Raw genomic sequence first — 23,831 nt, 5'->3', positions numbered from 1 at the left:
GTATCAGAGACAGTGGCAGAGAAGTGAGACATTTCTACAGCTGCATCCAATGCCCTCCTCATTGCTTCTTGCTTTTCATACTTCTTTCATGGGAGGAAGGCTTCCTGGTTTGTGCTGGTATGACAAGAACACTTGTATCAAATATGATAGCATGTTCACGATACTGTTCAAGTCAGAGTGAATAAGCTAAACTATTTCTGACACTATAGCCTTGTTTTTCTTCAGTCATATCTGTTTATTTCTGTGAGTTATCAGAGTTTCTAATTAAATCAAAGAATTAAGAGGAATTATATAAAACTATATGTAGATATACTCATTTAAATTCTGTATCAGCTCATACTCCCATGCCCAATTAGCAGCAGGCTGTATTGTTATTCACTGGTATTGCAAAAGTGCTCTGGAAGTGCTTCTGCTGTGTTTCTGAAATCAGATCAAAATGCCAGTACATATTTTCAACATCACTTTGGAAAAGAAGAATAAAAGGAACACAGATCTTTACAAAACTGAGCCATGACAATAGGACTCCTTTTGCATCATTTATGTGATACAACAAAACACATTTTAAAAGTTCAGTATGTTTCAAATTTTGAACTAGTCTAAGAACATATGAAGACGTTTTCCATGTTTCCTCAAATGTGTGTTCTGTATCTAGTCTTTTGCTGCTTCAGCAAGCTCTCAGCAGAAGTACATTGAATAGCTAAAGGGCATCCTGTCTTGCTGTACATCATTATTGAAATAATATTGAGTAGAATCTCCAGGCTATTAAATTTACTTTTTCATTGAAAACTATGATGCATCTGAACGAAAGCAACTCTGCAATGAATACTATCTGCACTTCTCTGATCAGATGTTTTCGATTGCACCGGCTTGAAGTGCTACCTTGAACTTGGCAGCAAAAGTAGCCTATTTTTCACGGTACCTATTCTATCATTCATCCAAAGGTAGGTAAATAGTTAACGTTCGTGTCTGGGTTCCAATACACTCTGCTTTATTATAGCACCTGCCACTGAAGATCTCAAAGCAATTTGTGAACATTAATCAGCTGAGCCTCATAACTATTCAGCCAGTATGTTATTACACAGACTGGTAAACAGAAATGTGAAAGCACATCAGACTTCTCAGCAGGGCTGTAAGAGATGAGCAGTAGCTTTGTCTTCCTCTTTGTCCCCTAGAATAGGACTTTTCTGTCTGTTGTTTCATCTAGAGGGGCACAGAAGGCAGCACCAGTAAGGGAAGCAGACTGGTCCCAGTATTCCTGCCAGCAAAAGCCACTGAGCAAAGAAACATGTTTTAGTCCCACCACTACCAGTTAGAATCCCTGTTCCCTTCCCTTCTGCCCTTTCCTGCCACTGCTGTTGGCACGGTGTCCTGGACCTCGCCAGCAAGCTGGAACCAGCTGACTCCTGGAAGTGGCTGTTGAAAGGGTATTGAAAGATCTGGTTCCTCGGGGCTACAAAATCTTAATGTAGTGTGGCCGAAGCCAGGGAGGAGTTACAGGCCACTCTGTTACTCTTTGCAGGCTGGGCATGTCCCACATGTTGCCAGCGAAAAAACTGAAGTACACCAGTTTACTCCCTCACTGATCTTTTCTTATCTAACCTCTCCACATTTTGCAGTGATCATATTTTCTTACATGCCAAAGGCTGAAACATTGTTATGTCTGGACCTAATGATCTAATCAAACTAGCTTTAATCAATTCAGCTCAAGCGCCAAGAGCGGGAAGATGCAGGCTTCACGGTAGGCTGTGCAATCCCACCAGAACGCCCAGGCAAGCAGCTACTCCTGCTGCCCTCTGCGCTACCCCAACTCCACCGAGAGCGGTACCGAGTCAGATGCCCTGCCGCGCACAGCCGTAATCCGCACACCTCCCGACAGCAGCGTCTGCACCTTCACAAGAGGAGGGAGCCCCTGGCCTGAGGAATTCATGGTTTAAACACACAAGGCAGAGAAACAAAATCAGAAATCACAAACAAAACTGAGAGTGGTTATGTGGAGTCCAGCAAGAATGGTAAGTGTGAAGGATACATGTTCATAATCAAAGGCTGCTAACTGCTTTTATTAGCAATGAAAGCTCTGCCTTGGAGAGAGCAGAGGCAGAAAAGCTGAGGCTAAGCTCATAAACTGAGTGTTTGTTCCTCTTCCCTTCAGTGACTCCATGACATGTTATCATGTCATGTAAATATTTCAAAGAAAAGTTTTTGAACAATAGTGCTTTGCTATAGTCCCTGCTGTTGGGAAGGGCTATACAAACATCTGCCATACACACCTCAAATAAAATTCAACCAGAGCTTTTGTTTACACGGTTTGTCTTTAAAACCAGCACTCAGCTGCCTTATTAAAAATGAACCTTTTATTTTAAACACAGTACATGTTGTAACAGGAAAATCAATATACAGTAACCCAGAGTATGCAGACAACAGCTGTAAGACATAATCTGATGACAGAAAGTTGAGAACAGTATTTTGGCACCTATATTTTCAGCTGATCTCTCACTTTTTGTTTTTAATGGCACCGAGCTATAAAGATCTGAGATTTCTCCCCACCTGGTGACCCAAAGCTACACAAAATGAAGAAACCAAGAAACCACTGTTTTCAACATTAAAGGCTATTATCTAAAAAATAAATCAGTTGCTACTTTTTTTTGCCTTTATAGGATACTGTAAGAGGATAGCTCTTCCCAGAGCTACAATGAGTTAACAACTGTCTCAGTGATCTCACAGCCCTCAGCAAAGATACAGGAAGATACTTAAGCATAAAGAGTACCTTGAAAAGACTACTAAATACTTTTCACTGCCTTCACTTTGGCTGTGGGTAAGGGTGCTCAGCTCTGTTCAAGGCTGGGATTCATGATGCACCTATGCTCAGAAAAGTTATCTAGGTAGAAAAGAGAAGATGAAGCCACAGATGTGCCTGGTACACAGGAGTATAGAACAAACATAAAGATCTTAATAGAGATTTTTATTTTGATCATCTGTTACTTCTTTATTAATGGAAAGTTTACAATTAGAAACAAACTACTCCATGTATGTTTTTATGCCATCATTAAATACTGAATCTACAAATAAACTAGGGATTTTTGGAACCAACTTATTTGTCCTTAGAAGGTGGGAGATGATTAGTTCTCTAAAATGGCATGTGATTCACTTTGATTACAAAATAAACTCAAATACATTTCTTTGGTGAGCAAAAGGCAAAGGGCACTAGATCATTTTGTACCGAAATTGCTTTTTTCACCACATCCCACCGAGTACATTTTTCTCCAATAATGAAAATGGTTTTTTAAAGGTTTCCAATCCAGATTTATGTGGCAAATGCTTTAATTAAGATTGATATATTCCATTTGTTTAGCTTTCAGACTTTGATGTGGAAGTTTTAACTTGAACTGCATTGCCCTCTAGCGCTGTGACGGGGCTGGCCGCAGTGATGTCACCGGCACACGCGATGTGAGCACAGGCAGCCAGTTCATGCTGAGCTGCCTAAATGCTGACAAACCCTTCTTGGAGACGCATGTCACAGCAGCTAGGCAGGGGCATCCTTCCAACAGAACCACAAATGCACAAGGGAAAACAGTAAACCTGCCTTTTATTTCAGGGACGTCATGATTGAAACAGCTACTTTTGAGCTCCAGCCAAGACTTCTGCCTGCTAATTTCTGTTTAAACGAGTTCGTGTGAGAAATTAAGCAAGTTTGAACAGCCTATTATTTCTGACAGGCTTCAGAGGACTTCACGCTGTGCAAGTTTTACATGCTTATAGCCGACAGCTTGCTGGGGAGATGCGTTCTCAATCTAAAACTGGCCGGGGCTTTGCAGCAACTTCTTGGGTAGAAAGATAACTTTCAACTGAACTCAAACCATCTGCGTGTCGTGCAAGGGATCCAATCATAACTTGCTATGGAGGATGATTTTTAAGATGAATACCTACCTTGGCGATAAATCAAATTCATCAATACCTGGATATTTGAAAGTGTCTGCACTAAATAATGGCAATCTTTCTGCAAACAACTCCAATGAGACAGCAAGCAATCTGGATTCACCTGCCTTGGATATCAGTAGGGCGATAATTGTGGGGCTTATCCTAGGTGCCTTTATACTCTTTGCTATTATAGGTAATATCCTGGTAATTCTCTCTGTTGCTTGCAATAGACATTTAAGAATCCCTACAAACTATTTCATAATTAACCTCGCAATAGCAGATTTGTTGCTGAGTTTTACTGTCCTTCCATTCTCTGCTACACTGGAAATCCTTGGCTACTGGGTTTTGGGGAGGATATTTTGTGATATCTGGGCAGCAGTTGATGTGCTATGCTGTACAGCTTCTATTTTAAGTCTATGTGCAATTTCTATAGATAGATATATAGGGGTACGTTATTCTCTCCAGTATCCAACTTTGGTAACAAGAAGAAGGGCAATTTTAGCTCTCCTAGGTGTCTGGGTCCTTTCCATGGTGATTTCTATTGGGCCTCTTTTGGGCTGGAAAGAACCAGCACCCAAGGACGACAAAGAGTGCCGTATCACTGAAGAACCATTCTATGCTTTGTTTTCTTCCTTGGGGTCATTTTACATTCCTTTAATCGTCATCCTCGTGATGTACTGTCGGGTCTACATAGTGGCAAAAAGGACTACTAAAAACCTGGAAGCTGGGGTTATGAAAGAAATGTCCAACTCCAAGGAACTGACTTTACGGATTCATTACAGGAACATTCATGAGGACACATTAAACAGCACCAAATCCAAGGGTCACAATCCCAGGAACTCCTTGGCTTTCAAACTTTTTAAATTCTCTAGAGAAAAGAAGGCAGCCAAGACGTTGGGAATTGTGGTTGGCATGTTTATCTTGTGCTGGCTACCTTTCTTCATTGTTCTGCCACTAGGTAAGTTGGTAATCAAAGGATTGCGCGGGGAGGGGGAGGAAAAGGGTTAGTTGTTTACTACAAAAATATCATAGAAAAAAATCAGATGAAAAATAAGTAGATATCAATTTGAGAACTGCAGTGAACACATGAAAGGAAGAGAAGTGAAAGTAATTTACTTCTGATGTTGGCTTTTTCAAAGAGTCATGCTGAAACTTTGTAAAGTATGCAGCCTGCAGAAAGTCTGCTCATCTGGTAGTCCTTCTCAGTGATGGGGCAGATGTCAAATCAGGGCACAATATCTTCAGAGTTTATATATTAAATCCCTCTTTATGGTCTTTGTTTGAATTGAATTAGGTTTCAGAAACATTTTTATAGGATGCTTTAACAAAAATCCTAGATAAGAACACAAAAAGATTCAGCACTGAAATGTTCTTGCTTTAGTTTACTGTTAGATGTTCAGACTATAAGACAGTATGTCTTCTGGCATTATTAGGTGTCTTAAATGGAAATGAACCTGCTCTAATGATGAGGTGCAAAACTCCCCTGAGCTTTGGGAAGCTGAAAAAGTTCTCGTTCTCAGTTCAAACAGCACTGATCAAATCCCAAAAGCAAACACACAAAGCCCGCTGATCCCCACAGAAAGGTTCTCATTGGTTTCAATAGGTCTTAGTTCAGGCATTTCGGGAGATTGCCATGTGAGCTTTGGGCAGCCACTTCGTTCACTTTCAACTTTAAAATATTATTAAAGCATTTGATGTAGATCTTTGTTTGCTTTTTTGATTTGCTCTGTGTCCCCAAGTCCTTGTGAAATTTGCTTGTATTGTCTTTAATACTAGCACTACCTCTGAAGTGGAGTATCTCAAGACATTGAATTACTAAGCTTTCAAAAATATCTGTCCAAAATTCATTTCTCTGAGACACAGACAATCTGACAGCCTAAATATGGAAAGAGGTGGAAAAAGAAAAGGGAGAAAAAGCCTTTATTAATGTTCTGTGTTCGTGTTTACTTGGTTACCCTACCAAAATATTTCTAATTGAGTGGTAAGCGAATATTTTTAGAGACTGTTGTAGAAACCTAAACTGAGTTCAGCAACCTGGTCCTGGTGAAGTGTTATAAAATTATAATTTCAGTGAATATATAATACGATTTAGACTAGAATCTTTACTGCAAGACAACTGCTTAAGCTATTGCAGGGCAAATTCATAATCTCTAGCTTATTGGATCATAAACTTAAAAATCTTTACAATTCAAATCTGCATAAAGCTAATGTTAAGGATGTGAAAAATTCCAAACAGAAGGAAAATTGTGAGCAAAGTTCTCTTTGGTTACTGAAGTTTAAGTCCTTGTGCTGGCTCTCACAGAAAGTTTATAACATAGAGCAAGTTTCCAACTATTGCAAAAATACATACCTGTGGATAGAAATATATTTTCACCATATGGTACCAGTAGTATTACTAGATATGCAGCTAGTAGGTCATGATCCCCTGATAAAGTAGACTCCCTCCTTGATTTTGAATTATTGAAGGAACTTTGGAGAACAAAATCAAATGTGAATGCAGCAGACCATATCCTTAGCTAGCAGAAGCCAGTATAGCTACTGATGCTGTTCAACGAACACAGATGCAGACCAGTCCACTAAAAACATGATGGTCACAGGGCAGAAGCAATGTGAGAAACAATTAAGTTTCTTGAAAGAGTGTCAGTTTTCCCTTTGAGAAGTTATTTCAAAACTCCTGGTCTTTCCTGGGAGGTTTAATGAGTCGTTGCTTAAGATATTTGAGCGGAGAGTTTATTGCTTGTCACAATACGATTTTATCTCTCATATAAATTGTGTCCAAGGCATCAGTGAGGTGACAGGCTGAGAGCCTCCACCACAGCACACTGTGTGCTGGCAGAGGTGCTGGGTGGGCTGAAGGGCTAAACCCACTGCTGTGGGCTCTGACCCGACACAGACTGAGTGCCTGTAACCCCCAACACGCTCACTTCAGCGCTGTGAGCACTTGGTGCCCCACAGAGCTGAGGTTCAGAAGGAGTTGCCATTGTGTCAGTTAGAAGAGTGAAAAAATCAGCATCTGGGCATTGCGATATAGACTGCTGGCTCTCCTGTCCTCTGTCTAGAAATCCTTTCAGGGGCTCAACTCTTAACTAACAGCCTTTAGTCTAAGAAAGGGGGAAAATAAGGTAGACATAGTATTCAATATAGTACCCAAATGCATTTAAATAGTAGGTACTTTCCCTCTGTTTTGCTGACTAGGAATAGGGCTGATTTTGTTCCTTGTCCCTGATCTCTTTTTTAAATTTATTCAGCACACTCCAGAACCTTGTACTTTTCATCTCTGTGTATCAGTGCAAAGTTAATTAATGATGTTAGGCATGACTAAAGCATTGCTCACTAAAACAGATGGGGAAAAGATGTTTTCCTGACATGCGTGAGGCAGCCATTCTTAACTGAAGAAGAGGGTAGAGCAGTAGAGAAAGAGTTCTTAAGGAGCTTGCTGTGTGCTGCATTCTTCATACCAGAAATCTTTTGCTTTGTATCTTGAAGCCACAAAATTAAATGAAATGATATTAAGAACCCTTACAAAAAGCACACAATGGTATGAAATCAATTTCAGTGATAGGCAAACCACAGAATCCAAAAGGTACTGATGATTTACAAAACTCTCCATAGGTGCCCTGGGATGCTTTAATCACAACCCACTCGCTCATCAGTGCAGGACTGCAAACTACAATACCTTTTCTGCTACTGAGTCCAAACTAGATACTTACCTTCACTATACTGGAAGGATAGGCTTCTTCCTTAGCCTGTATTTTTCACACCTTATATTTGCACCACGAACCCAAATCAAACCCTCACATCCGCATCTTTACTATTTTTTTTTGCTCCCTGTTTCACTCAGTAATGCCATGACTCTGCAGAATGGCGTTAGCAGAGAAGCGCTGGATTTCCGGGGATCCAACCACCAAACATTTGACAAGTTGGTAAACATTATTTCTGCAACACCCCAAAACCATGTCTTAACAAATCTGCTTATATGTAGAGGAGTTTCCTTCATGTTAAAAGTGTTCTCAGCTCTTCCACTAGTTTCCCAGACAAAAGTATAATTCTTCCACTCTGGCAGTTCAATATATTCTGCAGCTACCTATTTTGATGTCCCAGACAAAGGATTATTGCATCAGGTGGCAGATATATACTGGGAACTGATGCGGTGCTGAAAGCAGGGATATTGACTGAATAAATATTCCACTCCAAAGGAAAAGAAATAATATTAACGCTTACAGAGTGTTTTTCAAGCAAGAATCAAAAGGCTTTGCAGGGAAAGCTCTCTCACAGAGCTCTGTATACAGCTACAGAGAGGAATTACAGCACTGACGCTATGATGTACTGAGCATCATGACATGATCAGCATGAAGAATGACCCACAATCTCTTTTTGTAGGACTGAACCATGCTGCCTTTAGTGTTAAGCACCAGATGATGCAGCAAAACTGGTATCAAAGAGAATCATGCAAGAAATTTGTTTTTATTCCAGTACCTACCAGGTATTCTTTCCAGATAGCAACAGAGCTATAGCATATCCTTGTGCACATGCATAAATGCTCCACGGCTTCGTAAACAGCTGTGTTGCCACTTAAAATTATTTGTGGTACAGCATAAAAAATAAAATGACGACATATGTGTCTTTGAGACAACTTCTTGTGCCATAAATTCAGTGACTCAGCTTTGAAGAGTAAATATCTTGCTTCTTTAAAATAAATGTTTCTTTTCTTCCCCCTCATACAAATCCTTTCTTAGGCATCAGGACTGTATTAAATATGCATTGCTGAAAAATTCTGAGTAAAATAGATGATTTTTATCTAAATACTAGAGCCCTGCAGAAATAAGGTAACACCCATTAAAACTCTCTCCTTTAAACAAAGGAATATCCAATTTTATGCCAATACTTCTATTTTAAAAAATGAATCCAAAATGAAGGACCATATGTTTCCCCCTGGCTACTAGGTAAAAGTTTAGTCTCATTCCTGTTAATTGAGATATCAGAGTGGGCTTGCCAGTCTTCTCCCAGACACACACACAAACATAGACACACACACCCTGCAAAGGGAAAACTCACCACCTCCAGTACTTTAAGCAAAGCACATTAACTTCCCCAGCCTATTGCTTAACTCCAGTGGAGATCAGCAGAGCATTATTCAGTTCCCAGTTCAGAGCCTAACTCCCCCTGCTCCCACGAAACCTGTGATCTTATCCACTGAAGTCAGACAAAATTCTTGTAACTTAACTGGCAGTGGGATAAGGTCCTAAGAGACTCGTAATGAAGATACAGCTGTTTTGACTGTCCTTACATATTAAGCTTTTGAAACCTCTCTATAAAATAATAAAAAAGGACGTAAAAATATTCTGCATGCTACAGGTCAGCCAACACAAAATTATTCTTAAAATAAAATGTTATTCAAGTGCACTATGTAGATTTATGTTACATCAGGCCAACCTCTGCATCTCTGCACCAAGAATACCAAATTAGGCCACTTAGTTTCCCATGGGAAACACTTCAAGGCATTAGATCCAGTGCTGTCAGTGCTACTGGGTTCTGCTTTCTGCAAGGCTTTAGGCCTAGTTTGTCTCTCGTCTCATTTTGTTCTTGCCCCCTCTTCCCCTCTCTAACTAGCCTAGCTCTCTAGATTTGATGCCCTCAAGTTAATAGTTATACAGAATTTGGACAAATTCATGACATATGTGGCAATCTGACCCTCTGCCCACTTGCAGGTCAATCTTTGGTACAATGTTCAATTGCACAGGTGATAGCAGGAACGTTCTCCTATTTTCTAGCCCATTCCTGTAAAACTAAACATCATAAGGGCATTTCTTGACCCGTACAGCATGTTTTGTACACCTAGTACAGCCTCACACCTGGAGGACCAGATTATTTCAAATGATTCATTTTACTACTAAAATAGCCTCCCTTAAACCCTGGTTTAAGCCTTTTGGTTTGCAAAGGATGACAATTATCAGTTACTTACAAACTTCTATTTTTAGAACAAAAAGTTGTTTGTTATCAAAGCAGATTAAACTGGACAAATTCTGGGGTACTTCCTATGTAGGCTTTTGTTTTGCAGGTCAGAGGAACAAATGGAAATCTTAAAGTGTACAGTCTTACAAAAACAAATACACAAAGCAATTCAGAAAAAATACAAAGAAATCAACTCATGTTGACTATTCAACCTCAGGGATGGCATCAACTCCTATCTCAGGTGATCAGAAAGCTCCAAGGAAAAAAAAAATCAGGACTGAGCCACTGGGCAGCAGTAAGAAATCTCAAAACTATTGAAATCAAAGTCAGGAGAGAAGTGACAATTTCAGAGGAAACACTGCTTTCAGCATCCAACATCCAGCAAGGCAGTGGACACAAGGTCCTTATGCCAAAGGCATTTGTAAACACACGTGCTATTGCTCAGGTTGGTAGTCATGATGAAAGCACTGAGTAAAGTTATACATGTGCATATGGTCCTAAAGCATTGAGGGCATACCTCAGGATCTCAGCTGCATGTTTTTTAGTGTACCTATCTGTGAAATACAGACGTGAACAAAAAGTGATGAGTTTTTTAGTATCTTCACTAAAGTCCTCCTCCATAGCCCACTGCAAGATTTTGAGCTATTTTCATGGGCTTTCAAGTGATACCTAGAAACTGAAAAGCAATAACCATCAGGCTCTAAATAACAAAAGAGAAAAAATATAATGGAAGTTCACACAGTATCTTTTTAGCTGTGTTATTCAATTCCATGCTAGAGTCCTATTATTTACCAATGATGTCCAAGATAGATTGCCTCAGTTATAAGTCAGAAGTGAGAAGGGGAGAAAAAGACACCAAAGCATGCCCAGTAACTGAAGATATTTAAGTATAATAAACGAAATGTCAGCAGACTTAGATTACGTTTTCTAGGCTCCCTTAATCAGCTAATCCTTTGCAAAACCAGCATAAGCTTGGCCCATATTCTTTCTAGTTAGCAAGCTGCAAAAGTCTGTAACTCCTTTGGACAGAATAATAATAACAATAATATCATGTTTCTGTCCCTATCTACTGTCAGTTTTAGAGTACCGAACAAGATTCTTACTAAAATTGATCTTGATTTTATCATATTTATGTGAGGGCAACACAATTTAAACACAAGTGAATTCTCTCCATGGTGTAAGTCATCATAGCTATTCTGGACTGAGAGGTGGTAGACTAGTATATACAAGGATATATAGGGTTTGTGTCAAAAATGTAAGTGTTTGATGGAATTTTTCCGTATCTCATGTATTTTCCATATCTGGTATCTCCATATTTTGTTATTCAAGATATACTCAGAATTTTTGCTAATATGACAGCTATGGATGAGGCATGAAAACCTTAATCCTGTTGCTTTTTTTTTATTGTTCTTTCTTAAACTACAGCTTTCCTCTTTCTTTTTCTTTCTGGGCTGGGCAAATAAAGCTCTTATTTGTTTTTTCTATTGCTCTTCTAAATACCAACTTGCAAATGGTCTGTTGTACCGTAAGTTTTTAAAAATAATTTTCAACTCTCAATGCTTTAAGCATCAACACCATCTTTTGTATGACGCTGCAGGAAGGACAGTCATGGACTGCAGACCAGAGCAGGATCTCTGGAAATGACAGATTCTCTCTTAACTTCTGCCTATCAATCAGAGACAATCTTACCATGCCAGGAGTGCCAATGTTAGTAGCTCTGTGGTTAAATACGTAGACATTGTCCCTTTAAAAATGCAAATATAGCTACTCTGCTTTGCAATTGCTTGTAATATAAGGTGTAGCAACTCTGGGTTTTAGCAAAAAGATCTGATCCCTATCTGTACTACAACTTCCATCAGCAAAGCTTCAAGGGAGGTAAAGTCCTGGTTTTATTTTGGCCATTCCAGGTAAGTCTCTATTTTTGGAGCCTTTAAAAGGCTCTCAAATTTGAGCCATTGTGAATGAAGTTCATGCAGGTCTCACAGAAGTGATTTGTTCATCTGAAATACGAGGCACCCTTTATCAGAGATAGATAGTGTGGATGATAAGACATTGTGAATTTTAATTAGGATAAGAAAATAGAAACAATAATCTTTCTCAGCCTACAAGACAGCAAGGAAAATGTCTTCCTTATGCTTCGCTCTTACTCATGAACATATCCATAGGGGGATGTACTCTTTATGGGCAGATTCTGCATTTGTGCATGTCTGCTGCTTTCATTTGCCTGCTTAACAACTTGTCTACACAGGATCAGGCCCTAGATTGGTAGGAGTTACTGAGTTTAATTAATACCAATCATGTATTGGTTTGCAGACATTTATTTCCCTGTTTGAATGGGATGGAGGAATGAGTATAAACCACTTTTACCCTGTCAGGACAGTTAGGGGAGATTTCTCTGTGTGACTTCCTTGACTCAACTGGAAAACAGAAATGAAAGACTCAAGGGCTGAAGACTGGCTGAATGATACCTTCATCACCCCTCACAACGGTTTGCTCACTGTAGGGCCAGAAGGCTCCAGCAAAGAGAATCCCACAACTCCTATAGGTAGTCCATTGTAGGACATAAATTCCTCACAACCAGGACACTTTTCTTAATAGCTGGCCTAGATCCTTGGATATTTATGTAACGTACCTATTAACACAATGAAGAATGAGAACAGCTGTACTTGCAACAGCATCGTATTTGTATTTCTATTTCTCCCACATTTTCTTCTGCAATATCATTGTCTAGTCAGTTATTCCTTATTTGATATTTCTCCTTCCTCAACACCAAAGTGCTCTCCCCCAACACACACACACAAGTTACCCACAAACACAGGAGTGCAGCTCTGCACCACGTTGGTGACTGTGGGGTTACTGTGATTCCCATGGCATCCCCCAGCCTGGCAGCCCGGGCATCACTGGGATATGCAGCCCAAGACATCCCACAGAGACACCAACATGCTCGAAGACCATAACCAAATGCTAGCCATCATTACTTGTTTGTAGGAGTTATAATTTAACCATCTGTCCTTCCATTTTCTTTATTGAATTTTATTCTGTTGATTTTGGACACTCTTCCTATTTCTCAAGATCTTTTTTCACTATTATCCTAACCCTCTTCTCCAGGAGGCCTGCAGTCTCTCCCAGCTTGATCAACTCTTAATTTTATAACCATACTTTCTATTTCATCCTCTACTGTTTGTAAACTATGGGGTTTTTTCCTATATTAAATAAGCCCAGGGGAATGTAAACAAACACTGAATGCTGGAAGGAAAGAAATCAAGAGCTTTAGAAATCCAATTAGCTTTAAAACCTTGGCATGCTGACTTGGCTAAGCATGTGGTAAAAAGGACCGCAGAAAGCTTAAATAGAAGACGAACACATCCTTTCTGCATTCTCTAAACTCATACTCATAACAACTCTGGTCAGAGGCAGCTTATTACTTTTACAAGGAGAATTTTACTAGCTATAAACATGTAGCATTTAAGCCGTCCCTGTTCATTGGGAAGTGGCTGTAACTGAGCCATTAGCAGCTACCAGCAGTTATGGCTGCAGCAGGAATTACAGCGTGAACTGCAGGGGAGAAGCGGAGGTTCCCAGCCAGGCCACCAGCAGCTGCCTACTGCCTAGCACTGGGAAAATCTCTCACTGATCACATTACAAATTTGATCAAGTCACTTTTCATAGGAAGGCTGAGTTCCATCATAAAACAAATTTCTTGCAAAACAATACTCATTTTTGGAAAAGTTGTCTTCTCGAGAACAGATTGAGAGACAGGGTTTGATATTGTTGAAGTTTCCTGTTTTTCATGTTTCAGAACTCGTTTGTTATCATTTTGTATTTTGCAATGCTTTTCATCACTACAGTGATTTTTAAACCATTGGAATTTTCTCTTGTGTGAAATGTTGAAAAGTTCGGATTTAACTCCAGTCAGAATGACTCCAATCTGTATCAAATAGAATACTTCTCTCCTCTGAATGAAGGAGGATATGTTTGCCTCCCAAGGTTACCTTAACTATTTAAATTTGACCAGACTCTATAACAAAAATTCCAAATACTTATTACCGATTCTCTAACTATTTTTATTTTATGGTATTCAAACAAGAAGGTGGTTTTCTCTCCAGAATACCCCCACTCAGTGTTTCAAGTTTTGAAACACTGCATTTTCTACTTGTTATGAATAAAGATCAAGTAGTAATTTGTAACAAGTAGTTACAAATTTCATGGCTTCTCTTTAATCTTAAGACAATGACAAAAACTTGTGCAGTGAAGCTCTCCTTCTACCCCATTATTGTTTTCACGACATATTTTATTGTAGCTAGTTTGCTATTACTGGAATATCAACTGACACACAGTGAAGTACTTAACTCCAGACTATTTTGTTTCAATAAAAACAAATGTTGTATTTGTTCCAGTAAACAGGAACATACACTCACCCTAGGTTGGCTCTCATCGAAGCAAAACTGGATTTAGAAGATTTTGAAATGTGACTTTTTTGTAACGGGCAGAAAACATAGCACCTGATAAACTAAAACTCATCCATAGAGACTTTTTCTCCTTAAATCCAGGAAATGCACAGTACTCCTGCCCAACTATTATCTAATCTAAGTATCAAATACTTGATTCTGAACAGAACTGATGATTCTATGAGTAATTTAGATACTTAATTGCTATCAAATATACAACTTATTAAAAATGGATGTTTAATTAATAGAAAGTCAATTATCACAACATAAAGTGATTAGAAAAGAGAATAGCAGTTGGAGTTAAAAACTAAATAAGACATAAGGAGACTAGAAATAAATATTTAAACATTAAGAAGAAGAAAGGAAATAAGTAACTGGAAAGTGAACATGCCCGGATGGAAAAAGAAAAAGCAGAGATATTAAAGAGAAGGCAGACAGTAAAGGAGAATGTGGCTAATTTTAGAGTAAAAAATCATTCATAGTTTAAAATTTTCCTCCCACTGGGTACAAATAATAAATATATGGCATTCTTGAAAATACACACACACAGAATACCCTCTCCCATGAAGATGACTCACACAAACATTAACATAGGACGTAAAACTATTCAAATGCCCCTATCAATCAGATGCAAGCTGCAGCATATTGGGCTGTGTAACAGGAACGGAGCCAGTAGATGGAGTGAAGTGATTATGCCCTTTTACTCAACACTCATTAAACCGCGTCTGCAGTAGTGCATCCATGCAGGGGAAGACAACGGTAAACTGGAGTGAATCCAGTGGAGGCAACCAAAACGATCACAAGGCTGGAGCACATTGTGTGAGGAGAGGGTGAAGGAACGGGGCTTCTTCAGCCTGGAGAAGGGAAGGCTTCAGAGGACCTAATGCAGTGTTGACCCTGCTTTGAGCAGGGGGCTGGACAAGAGACCCCATAACATCCCTTCCCACTGCAATAATTCTGTAATTCTATTAAGTTCTTGGCTTTCAGTCCCATCACATATAAATATATATATATATATGTTCCTTGCATGAAGGATGAAGGGAGGAAATATAACCATACAATGGAACCCAGTGATATTTCACAAATGACTGTCACAAACAACAGTTGGTCACTTATACATAGTTGTTTATTTCCTCTGTGTGGCTGGAAGTAGCACACAGAGCAGAATGGCACAGAGATATCAAAGGCAATTTTAAAAGTTTTAGCTCATGAACCTTATCTTACATGTTATTCTTCAGATTTAAACTCCAGCTAATCACTATAGTATCTGATCACCTTGCATATGCACACAACTGGAGTAGCAAGTTTTCTCCCTTCTCCTGGAAGTAGTTTGGGGAGTTTTGTCTGGTTGGTTAGCTGCATTGGCAGGTCTAATTTTGATGCTAAGTTCTTTCTTCCATAAAGTGGAAGTGGAAACTCAAACATGTTCTGTGTATTGCACTTTTGTCAAGAAGCTCGCCAACTATTACATTAAGGATCCTTAAATAGAAGGTCTTAACTTTCCCATCCTCCTTTCTGTATGAATACAGCGGTCAGTTGTGAGAGGTAGCAAAGGAGCAGATATTTAGATGGAAGAAAAATAACAGAGCAGGAAAGAATATGAGAGTAGTGTGTGTGTATGCGTGCGTGTGTGTGTGTTTCTCCTCTGCAGAGGGCTACATCAAAACCTCCTTCAGTGTTTTCCTTAATTAAGAGTATTGGGATTAAGCCAGTCCAGAAGATCTTCCTGCTGCTCACCCTGCTATTTTAAGGACTCTTCCAAAGTCCACTGAAGTCCTTATGAGTCTTTACAAAGTCTTTCAGAGACTCCCACTGACGGCAGTGGACTCAGAATTTTAATGTCTCAGTGATGGTCTGGCCAGATATTTTGCAGAATATGTGAAGACAATTAATATGGCAAATTGTTTCCCACAATGTTCCCTAATTTCATTGAGAGTGCTTTACTTACTTTCTGTGTAATAAAGCATTCATTATAAAGAACCAGTCAGACCCTAAATGAAATTAGTTTTTACTAAATAAAATACTTCTTAATTCTTTTTTATGATATTTGCTGCTGCTCAGTGTATTTCCAAACTGAATAGCTCTATCAAGTCTGGTGAGCGTGGTCAAAAAACTATTAAAACTGATCAAGTTGATTGAGTTTCTGAAATATTTCCTATTCTCCATTTGTGCTGGACACAGGCTTTGCAAAAACTTCATTGGTGTCAATGGTGCAATCAGAGGTAAGATTGTGGCGCTATGTTTAATAAATCACAGGGTTTAGTGCAGAAAAATAAAAGAGAAGAGAAAATATACATTCCCTTAGAGTGAAGCTGTTAAACATGAAGCATCAGGAGAGCGATCAGGTTGAGTAGGGAAGTCACTCTGGCTACCCCCATCACAAATAAATCACTGAGGAGATAATCATATGCAAAATTTTCCAGCCATTTTGAAAAGCAATCTACATCAGTATAGGGCAATATTTAATCTGTTTATCAGACTGCGATGGGAAAGTAGTTGGAGATAAGGGGAAGAAATATTAGTCTGATGTTTAGCGAGTGTGTCTAGTAGGCTCAGCTTTATCATTTTATCAAGGTACCAAAATAGCCCGCAGTTGTTTGCTCCTGACAGGTTAATTATGAGGTAAAGCATGTGTGCAGCTAAATAAAAGGTATTGTTGTTAATTCCAAGAACAAGGTAGGGAAAAGGGTAATGTTAAAAATATACAAGCTAATCAAAATATTTTTCATATCTTTATATGGTGAAAGGCAGTGGAGCTTTGCATAGTAGTCACCAAATTAAACTATATTTAGAAGTACATGGCATGTATGGCAACATCCATCTAAACCACCTTCTGGATAATAAAGAACAGCTTTTCTTCTCTCTCTGTAGAAGACTCAGGCTGGGATTCCACCCAGTGAGGAGGGACTGAACACAAGAACTCAGAAACTTTCCAAAGCCCTGAAGAGAATAAGTGCCCAAATAAGTATCTGTCTTGGACATTCCATTTTTCTAACAGTTAATCCTCAACCTAAATAATGGATATATTTACCAAGGGGATCTAAGACTACAGTGTCAGTGGGATTCCAGTACTGCAAATGTAAAACTCTGCTGGGCTGCCAAAACTTAAGCTATAAAGTTTTCCTGATGAACACAGCTATATTCTGCAGAGTTAATCAGAGAAAGAAGGACTAGAAGGGATCTGAAGAGGTCATTCAGGGCGTTCTCCAACCCAAAGGCTGGATCAGCTATACATAAATCAGTAGATGTGTATCTATTCTCTTTTTAAGAGCCTCCCGGGTTGAATTTTTACACCCTGCTTAGGCAGTATGTTCCAGAATTTTCCTATCTTGGAAGACAGAAAGTGTTTCCCAATCCATAATCTCAGTTTGTCTTGCTGCAATTCAAATCACTGTGCTTCATATATTTGCCACTGTGGACATGGAAAACAATTTAATTTCCTTCTTCTTTGCAGGTAACTTCTATGTTTTTAAAGATGAATAGTCATGTCTCTCCTCAGTCCTTTTTTCATTCACCACGATGGAAGTTGTATTACAAAACTACTACATTTCAGAGCATCTGTAGCCTTTGGTGGTGGAGGATCCCTTCATTAGCCATGGATCCCTTCACAGGTCTTTTGCTACGATCATGTAGTCATTGAATATAGCCTCTGCAGGGACAGCAATGTCTCTGATCACGTGCATCAACCAGTTTCTGTTAATGTCAGGAAACATTCTTGAATTCTGCTTTTTCTTAGGTGATGGCGAAGGTAGCAGAACCCACCAAACACACTACTTGAATGCGCCGTACTACCCACTGTGAATTCTAGGGGTTCAGAGAGTTGTGCCAGGTCTCATGGTTCTCTTCCTGGTAAAACAAAAACTTTCTTACTGGTGAAAATTAGTTAGCACATGACCTTCAGCTAATTGCTTTTACCTTCCCCCAGCTCATATTGCCCACTGGTAAAATCAGGAGGATGGCACAAAGTCAGGATGACTGACAGATGAAAAGTGCTATCTGAGAGCAAATGAGTCATGCTCCTATATATGAACTTACTCTCACTGGGACTGCAGTGACCTCTCTTATTGCTAGGGCCTTCGTGGAATGATCGTCTACCACCTGATTTCTGAAAAAAACTAGGAAGTAATAGCACATTATACCATAGACAAAATTCACAGATTAAATCCATCTCCCTTCAGAGCAGTTGCGCATATATATATATATATGTGTACACGTATATAAGGAAGGGTAGAGGAGTTAAGAAGAATTCTATCCAGTCTTAATACATCAGTCTGAAATAAGAGCAATTAACACACCAGTCTATAAATCAATGGCTTATGTATCAAATTAATACTCCTTGTTCAGAAAAGCATACTTCCTCGCCTTCTTGTGAAAACTTAATCTGCTAGTTTGTATATAATAAGAGTCAAGCAACACTTGCATTGTGCTGTTTGCAAAACCAGGAAAAAGTGGAGAATGAAGTAGTGTTTAATGATCAGTGTTTTCATTAACTCCTTGACAATTATTCCTGAATTTCTTAGTTTCAAAACTTTTCTATTACTGTAGCTAAATGCTGATCTTCATTTTTAAATCACACCACCACATAGCTTTCCAAACAACTGATCTATTTCCAGATTTTCTGTTAATGACTCAGCTAGGGTCATGATAGCTTTTAAATGATTGATCGGGGCTCAGTGATTTTTCTAGAATCGGGCCTGAACACAAGGTGCCTCCATCAGTCAGGGTTGCTATGAGGAAATTTCTGCTCTTTTGTGTTACTGCCCTTTAATATAAAAAGGCTTTGAAAATGCTTGCTGCAGCTGCTGAAAATGGCCTGCTGTCATTTTTTTCAAATGGCATTTGAGAATTAGACTATCATGAAAGAAAAGCGTAAACTCCTTACCTTTTTTCCTTAAGGAACACATACTTCTTGAAGCAGTTTACAAAGATTAGCCATTTTTCAGCACTCAGCTTTTTACCTTTTTCTCTACTTGGTCTCTTAGTCTTTACTGCATGTAGTTATATTCAGTTCATGCGCAATATAGATTATACAAACACAACTCATTTATCTGCATTGGTTCCCAGTTTTCTTCTCTATAGCTTAGCTCATTTTATTTGTCCTTAGGGAATTTCACAAAATTTGTCAGTAAACTTGTTTAATATATTTTTTTTATTTTATTGAAAATTATACCATAGCATTTACTCTGTCCATATTTAACCTGCCTAAAAATATTTACATCTGGTAGGGGAATGTCTTGTAGATTTTTCAATTGTTACAGTAGGAGAGAAAGGCAAACCAACTGATCTGGAAAAATTCACTGCAGCTCATTCAACATCCACACGTACAAAAAAATGGGATCTCTTTAGCCACTTCACGAGGTTTACTGGGCTTTAAGAGCTAAAAATCATTTATATTCTAAAGGAGTTCCAGAAAACAATTTAAGAAATTTATCAGTATGAGCTCCAAAAAGTCCCTTGTTATACATAATAATGCTTTGTACTTGTTTTGTAAAGTCACAAAGCTTCTCTTTTCCCTAAACTGAAGGGAAAATATTAGCAATTATTATTTACAAAATGAATCCTGAAAAGGTTTGCAGCTGTGCATGTGGGAGATTTTGGAGCATCTTCCTCATCTTGGCTGCAGTTATAAACTTAGATCAACTTTTCCTAAAGCTTTATAAGAATCTGACACCTATTTAATGGCTTATTCCGTAGAATCACATGAATTGTCGCTGAATCTTTCATCAAAGAGTACGTAACACTCACAAGACACAGTTTTAAGTGCTTGCATTGATTTGATTTATCTGTTGGGAATTTATCGAATACAATACATAGTTTCTCTGTGTTAGACATGTTGTACTCTGTACTTTTTGCAGTATCAGTCAGGACAGATGTAGGATCTCCATCAGATGGACAGAAGAGGCATTGGTCAAACCCTGCAAATCATTAGCAGCAACAAAGCAATAAGGGACATGGGTTCAACTTAAAAGAGTCTTGCACATGGAGTAAAAGTCAGTAAAGTGCAGGAGTCATGAAAGAAATACTATGAACCTCGTAATTTAAAACCTTTATTTTAACCTTAAGGGCTAGCATGTTGCTTAGCTCTGAGGCAACAGGTAGAGCTAGTGCTAGCCAGCACCGTCCCAAAACACTGCCAGGGAAAAAATCTATTATTCTGGATTCACAGGATCTTTCCTGACTCCTATTGCCCAAGTGAGGGGGAGCAAGTCTCTCCAGATAGCTGATGCCATCTCAGTATCTTATTTTCTCTTCTGAGCCAGCTCAGGGACTAGCTGACACACTGAGGAGGGCAGTGGATGTGTGAGGAATGACACATACTTACCTCCCTTTGGCATTCTCGTGAGCCAAGGAGACTCAGACCCCTATAGTCAGTACCAGGCCAGCACTGTCATCTAGATAAACAGCGGTATCTGCTGTGGCACATAAGAGCTATTTACCCAAGAAGCTAGGAAGTGCTTTTGCATAGTTTTGAGGCCCAAGCCATGGCCTCTACATTGCTGAGATGGGAAATATGCCTAGAATCACATCCCTCCCCACTAAGGCATCCTGACAGTCACAGCTGACTCAGCTGCTTTCACAGCCCAGGGAATCTGAAACCACTCCAGTGTAAAAGGTCGCTCTTCTCAGAGATGTGACATTCAGGCTTGAGTGTCACCTTCCATTTGAAAAACTCCTCAAATCTAACTCCAGTTTTTGACATAAGAATTCTCTCCTGAATCCCCACTCTTCGATTACTTGAGCCAGAAAACACAAAGGTGTTTTCCCAGCTGGATAACTGCTGAATGCCTGTTTTGCTTTAAAAATGTCATACTTTCTTTTATAAAGCCCTATTTGCTAAATTTAGCTGATCAATTGCATGTTTTGAATACTAAAAGTACATGAAACGGATTTCCCAGTATGAGTTTTTCATTTGGGCAGCCTCTTTAGGGGAATTATTTGGTTGTGAACAGAAGAGGAAGTATTCATAAAATAACCTCTTTGTTTGAGTTACACCATTTTTATGAATGCCTGAGATATGGGAAGTACCACAATTAACTTCACGTTTCAAGAGGTTTGTAGTATCATAATAATCTAGATAAATGGGGTGATGTTTAGGAGCTGCCAGAGAATGTATTAGAAGTTATAAGGTATGTCTGAACACACTCCTCCCAAGAAGCCTGGGAACAGTTAGATCTTTTTCTTCAAAAATGACATTCAAAAGCTCTTTGAAGAAGGCACAATCTTATTCCATGTGTGCATTGTGCAACAGCTTGGACAATGGAGGTTTGATCTTTCATTGGGATCAATAGATGTTAGTGCAACAGATGTGTACATATAAACACAAGGACTGCTTTTTATTTTTTAATTCTACATTAATTATGTGCTCCTTTAGCTTTCAGATGGTGGAAAGCATTTCCTTATTAGCTTTAAAAATAACAAAAATAACATTTTCTTACCAAAAGACCGAAACTGAAAGCAACATGCATTAAAGATTTTTAATAAACAGATTCTAACAGTGATTTGATGGGACAGTCACCCTTCCTAAAGGCAGACAAACTAATTATCTCAGATATTGACTCTGCTTGTTTCTTCTGGACAGGATCTCTGTTTTCGGCTCTGAAGCCCCCTGAAACGATCTTCAAGGTGATTTTTTGGCTTGGCTACTTTAACAGCTGCTTGAATCCAATCATCTACCCTTGCTCAAGCAAAGAGTTCAAGAGGGCTTTTATACAGATCCTAAAATGCCAGTGCCACCGTCGAAAGCAGTTGGGGTGGTGGGCCTACAGCTACAGAAACTGGAATCGGTGCTCCTTTGAACACCCTAGGAAAGACTCTCTGGAAGACAGCGGGAGCTTCCTAAGTGGCAGTCAGAGGACATTATCTTCAGCATCTCCCAGCCCCGGCTACCTGAGCAAAATCACTCACCCACATATGGAGATGTGCACGTTCCAGGAATGGAAAAACTCCAGCTCTTTCCTGAGCCCCTTACAGGAAGGCAGCAGACAAAAGGACCAATGCCAGTTCTTTACCTTCAATCTCTTAACAGAGCGCAACGGACTTGTTCCTGCTGGCAGCCAAACTTCCAGCAATGGGGACCATGAGGCCATCCGTGACACACGGAACGGCAAAACCAACTGTAGAGCAAACATGACGCTGGAATGAACAGATTCTAAACGGTCTGTTCTCGTTGTACACCAACCTGGCTGATGTTTAGCCCAGGTGAAGAAATGGACCTTTGCACAGTTTCTCAGTATAGCACTAGAAGGAAGTCAGTGAGGAACAGGCAGATCTATGTCACAAAGTGTAGGTAACCATGTTCCTAGTCAATTGCCAGAGAGGCTACTGAAGCAAAAACAGAATGCAGGGAAGTTGCCGCCTAAACCCAGGGAAGTGCACATCCAATTATTTAGCTGTCGTGGAAGTGCTGTGGAACAGCCAAACACATATGTATATAGAAAGAATGTATAAATATGGGGGTGGGCAGGGGAAATGTGTATGAATGTATGTGTGTACATGTGTGCTAGCCGCATGTATGGATGCCTGAGAGTGGAAGTGAGCAATGCAGTGTTGTTTGTACCTCTCCAGGGTACTAGTTGCCGCTGATTTTGCCTGTAAATTCTTACTGTTGTTGTACTTCACTGTACATTAGCACTTTAGAAATGAAAACCAATGTCAAAGATTAAAGTAATTTCACAACAATTTAAACACTTGCACCTATTACTATAGGACTGGAATTCAGCCAAGTTCCCTCATAACGATTTTCACTTCAAAATAAAACACTTATAGCAGTTAAGTTTGCCGTTGTAACTCCTAGCATGCTCTTGAATCTCTCTGCAGTTGCTTCCCTTCCATGATTTCCTTATCACCAACATATGTAACTCCTCTATCCTTCACCATGTTCTTTTTTGAAAGTTTGAAAATACCAGCAATGATGATGAGAGCTCACAATCTACATTTCCGCACATTAGTAAGTGTCCTGTAAACACACAGGCTACCAGAGTATCTGATTTCTAAAAGCAACACTCATAAATCACTCCAAACTACCTCATAAACAGTGTTGTGGACACAGCACAAAAGAGCACTGACCGCTGGAGGCCCAAACCCCAGCCTTAGGACAAATACGCTGAGCCCCTGGTTCTTTCAGCACACTTTGAAAATAGTATTGCACATTTAGAGGCTTTTGCTTCGCCACTCAGTTAAGAAGAATCAAAACAATGGAGCAGTGTAAGTTTCACTGTCATTAATATTTTTCAGCTCAATAATATCGTACCGTAACAGAATTTCTGAGAATACCTTCTAGGACATTTTAGGTCATGTTTGGAAGTTATTTTCATCTCTTGCAATTAAGCGTGAATCATGAAACTAGTGACTGATTTTTTACATGAAGTGGTACAAACTGTGAAAATTGGCATTTACTCTGTCCTCCAACCAAGACTTTCCTTATTAGGAATTTTAGTGGCCTTTTGTTTAAAGCTTGAAACAGAGAATGAACCATAAACAGATCACTAAAAACACTTAGGGACAATTTAACAATGC

The 23,831-nt window shown here is 39.2% G+C and overlaps 1 protein-coding gene across 1 annotated transcript; it reads left to right on the top strand.

Annotated features, from left to right (window-relative positions):
• The first annotated feature begins 3,900 nt into the window (after positions 1 to 3,900).
• ADRA1B (adrenoceptor alpha 1B) lies at positions 3,901 to 22,537 on the top strand. Its single transcript, XM_050905337.1, has 2 exons — positions 3,901 to 4,873; positions 21,895 to 22,537. Exons 1-2 carry the CDS (start codon positions 3,901 to 3,903, stop codon positions 22,455 to 22,457), a joined length of 1,536 nt encoding a protein of 511 aa, XP_050761294.1. The 3' UTR covers positions 22,458 to 22,537.
• The last annotated feature ends 1,294 nt before the right edge of the window (positions 22,538 to 23,831 follow it).

Source organism: Gymnogyps californianus, chromosome 14, assembly GCF_018139145.2.
Source record: "Gymnogyps californianus isolate 813 chromosome 14, ASM1813914v2, whole genome shotgun sequence".
In the NCBI taxonomy this organism is placed as follows: Eukaryota; Metazoa; Chordata; class Aves; order Accipitriformes; family Cathartidae; genus Gymnogyps; species Gymnogyps californianus.
The sequence above is the reverse complement of the archived record's forward strand: the minus strand, read 5'-3'. Positions and strand labels throughout refer to the sequence as shown.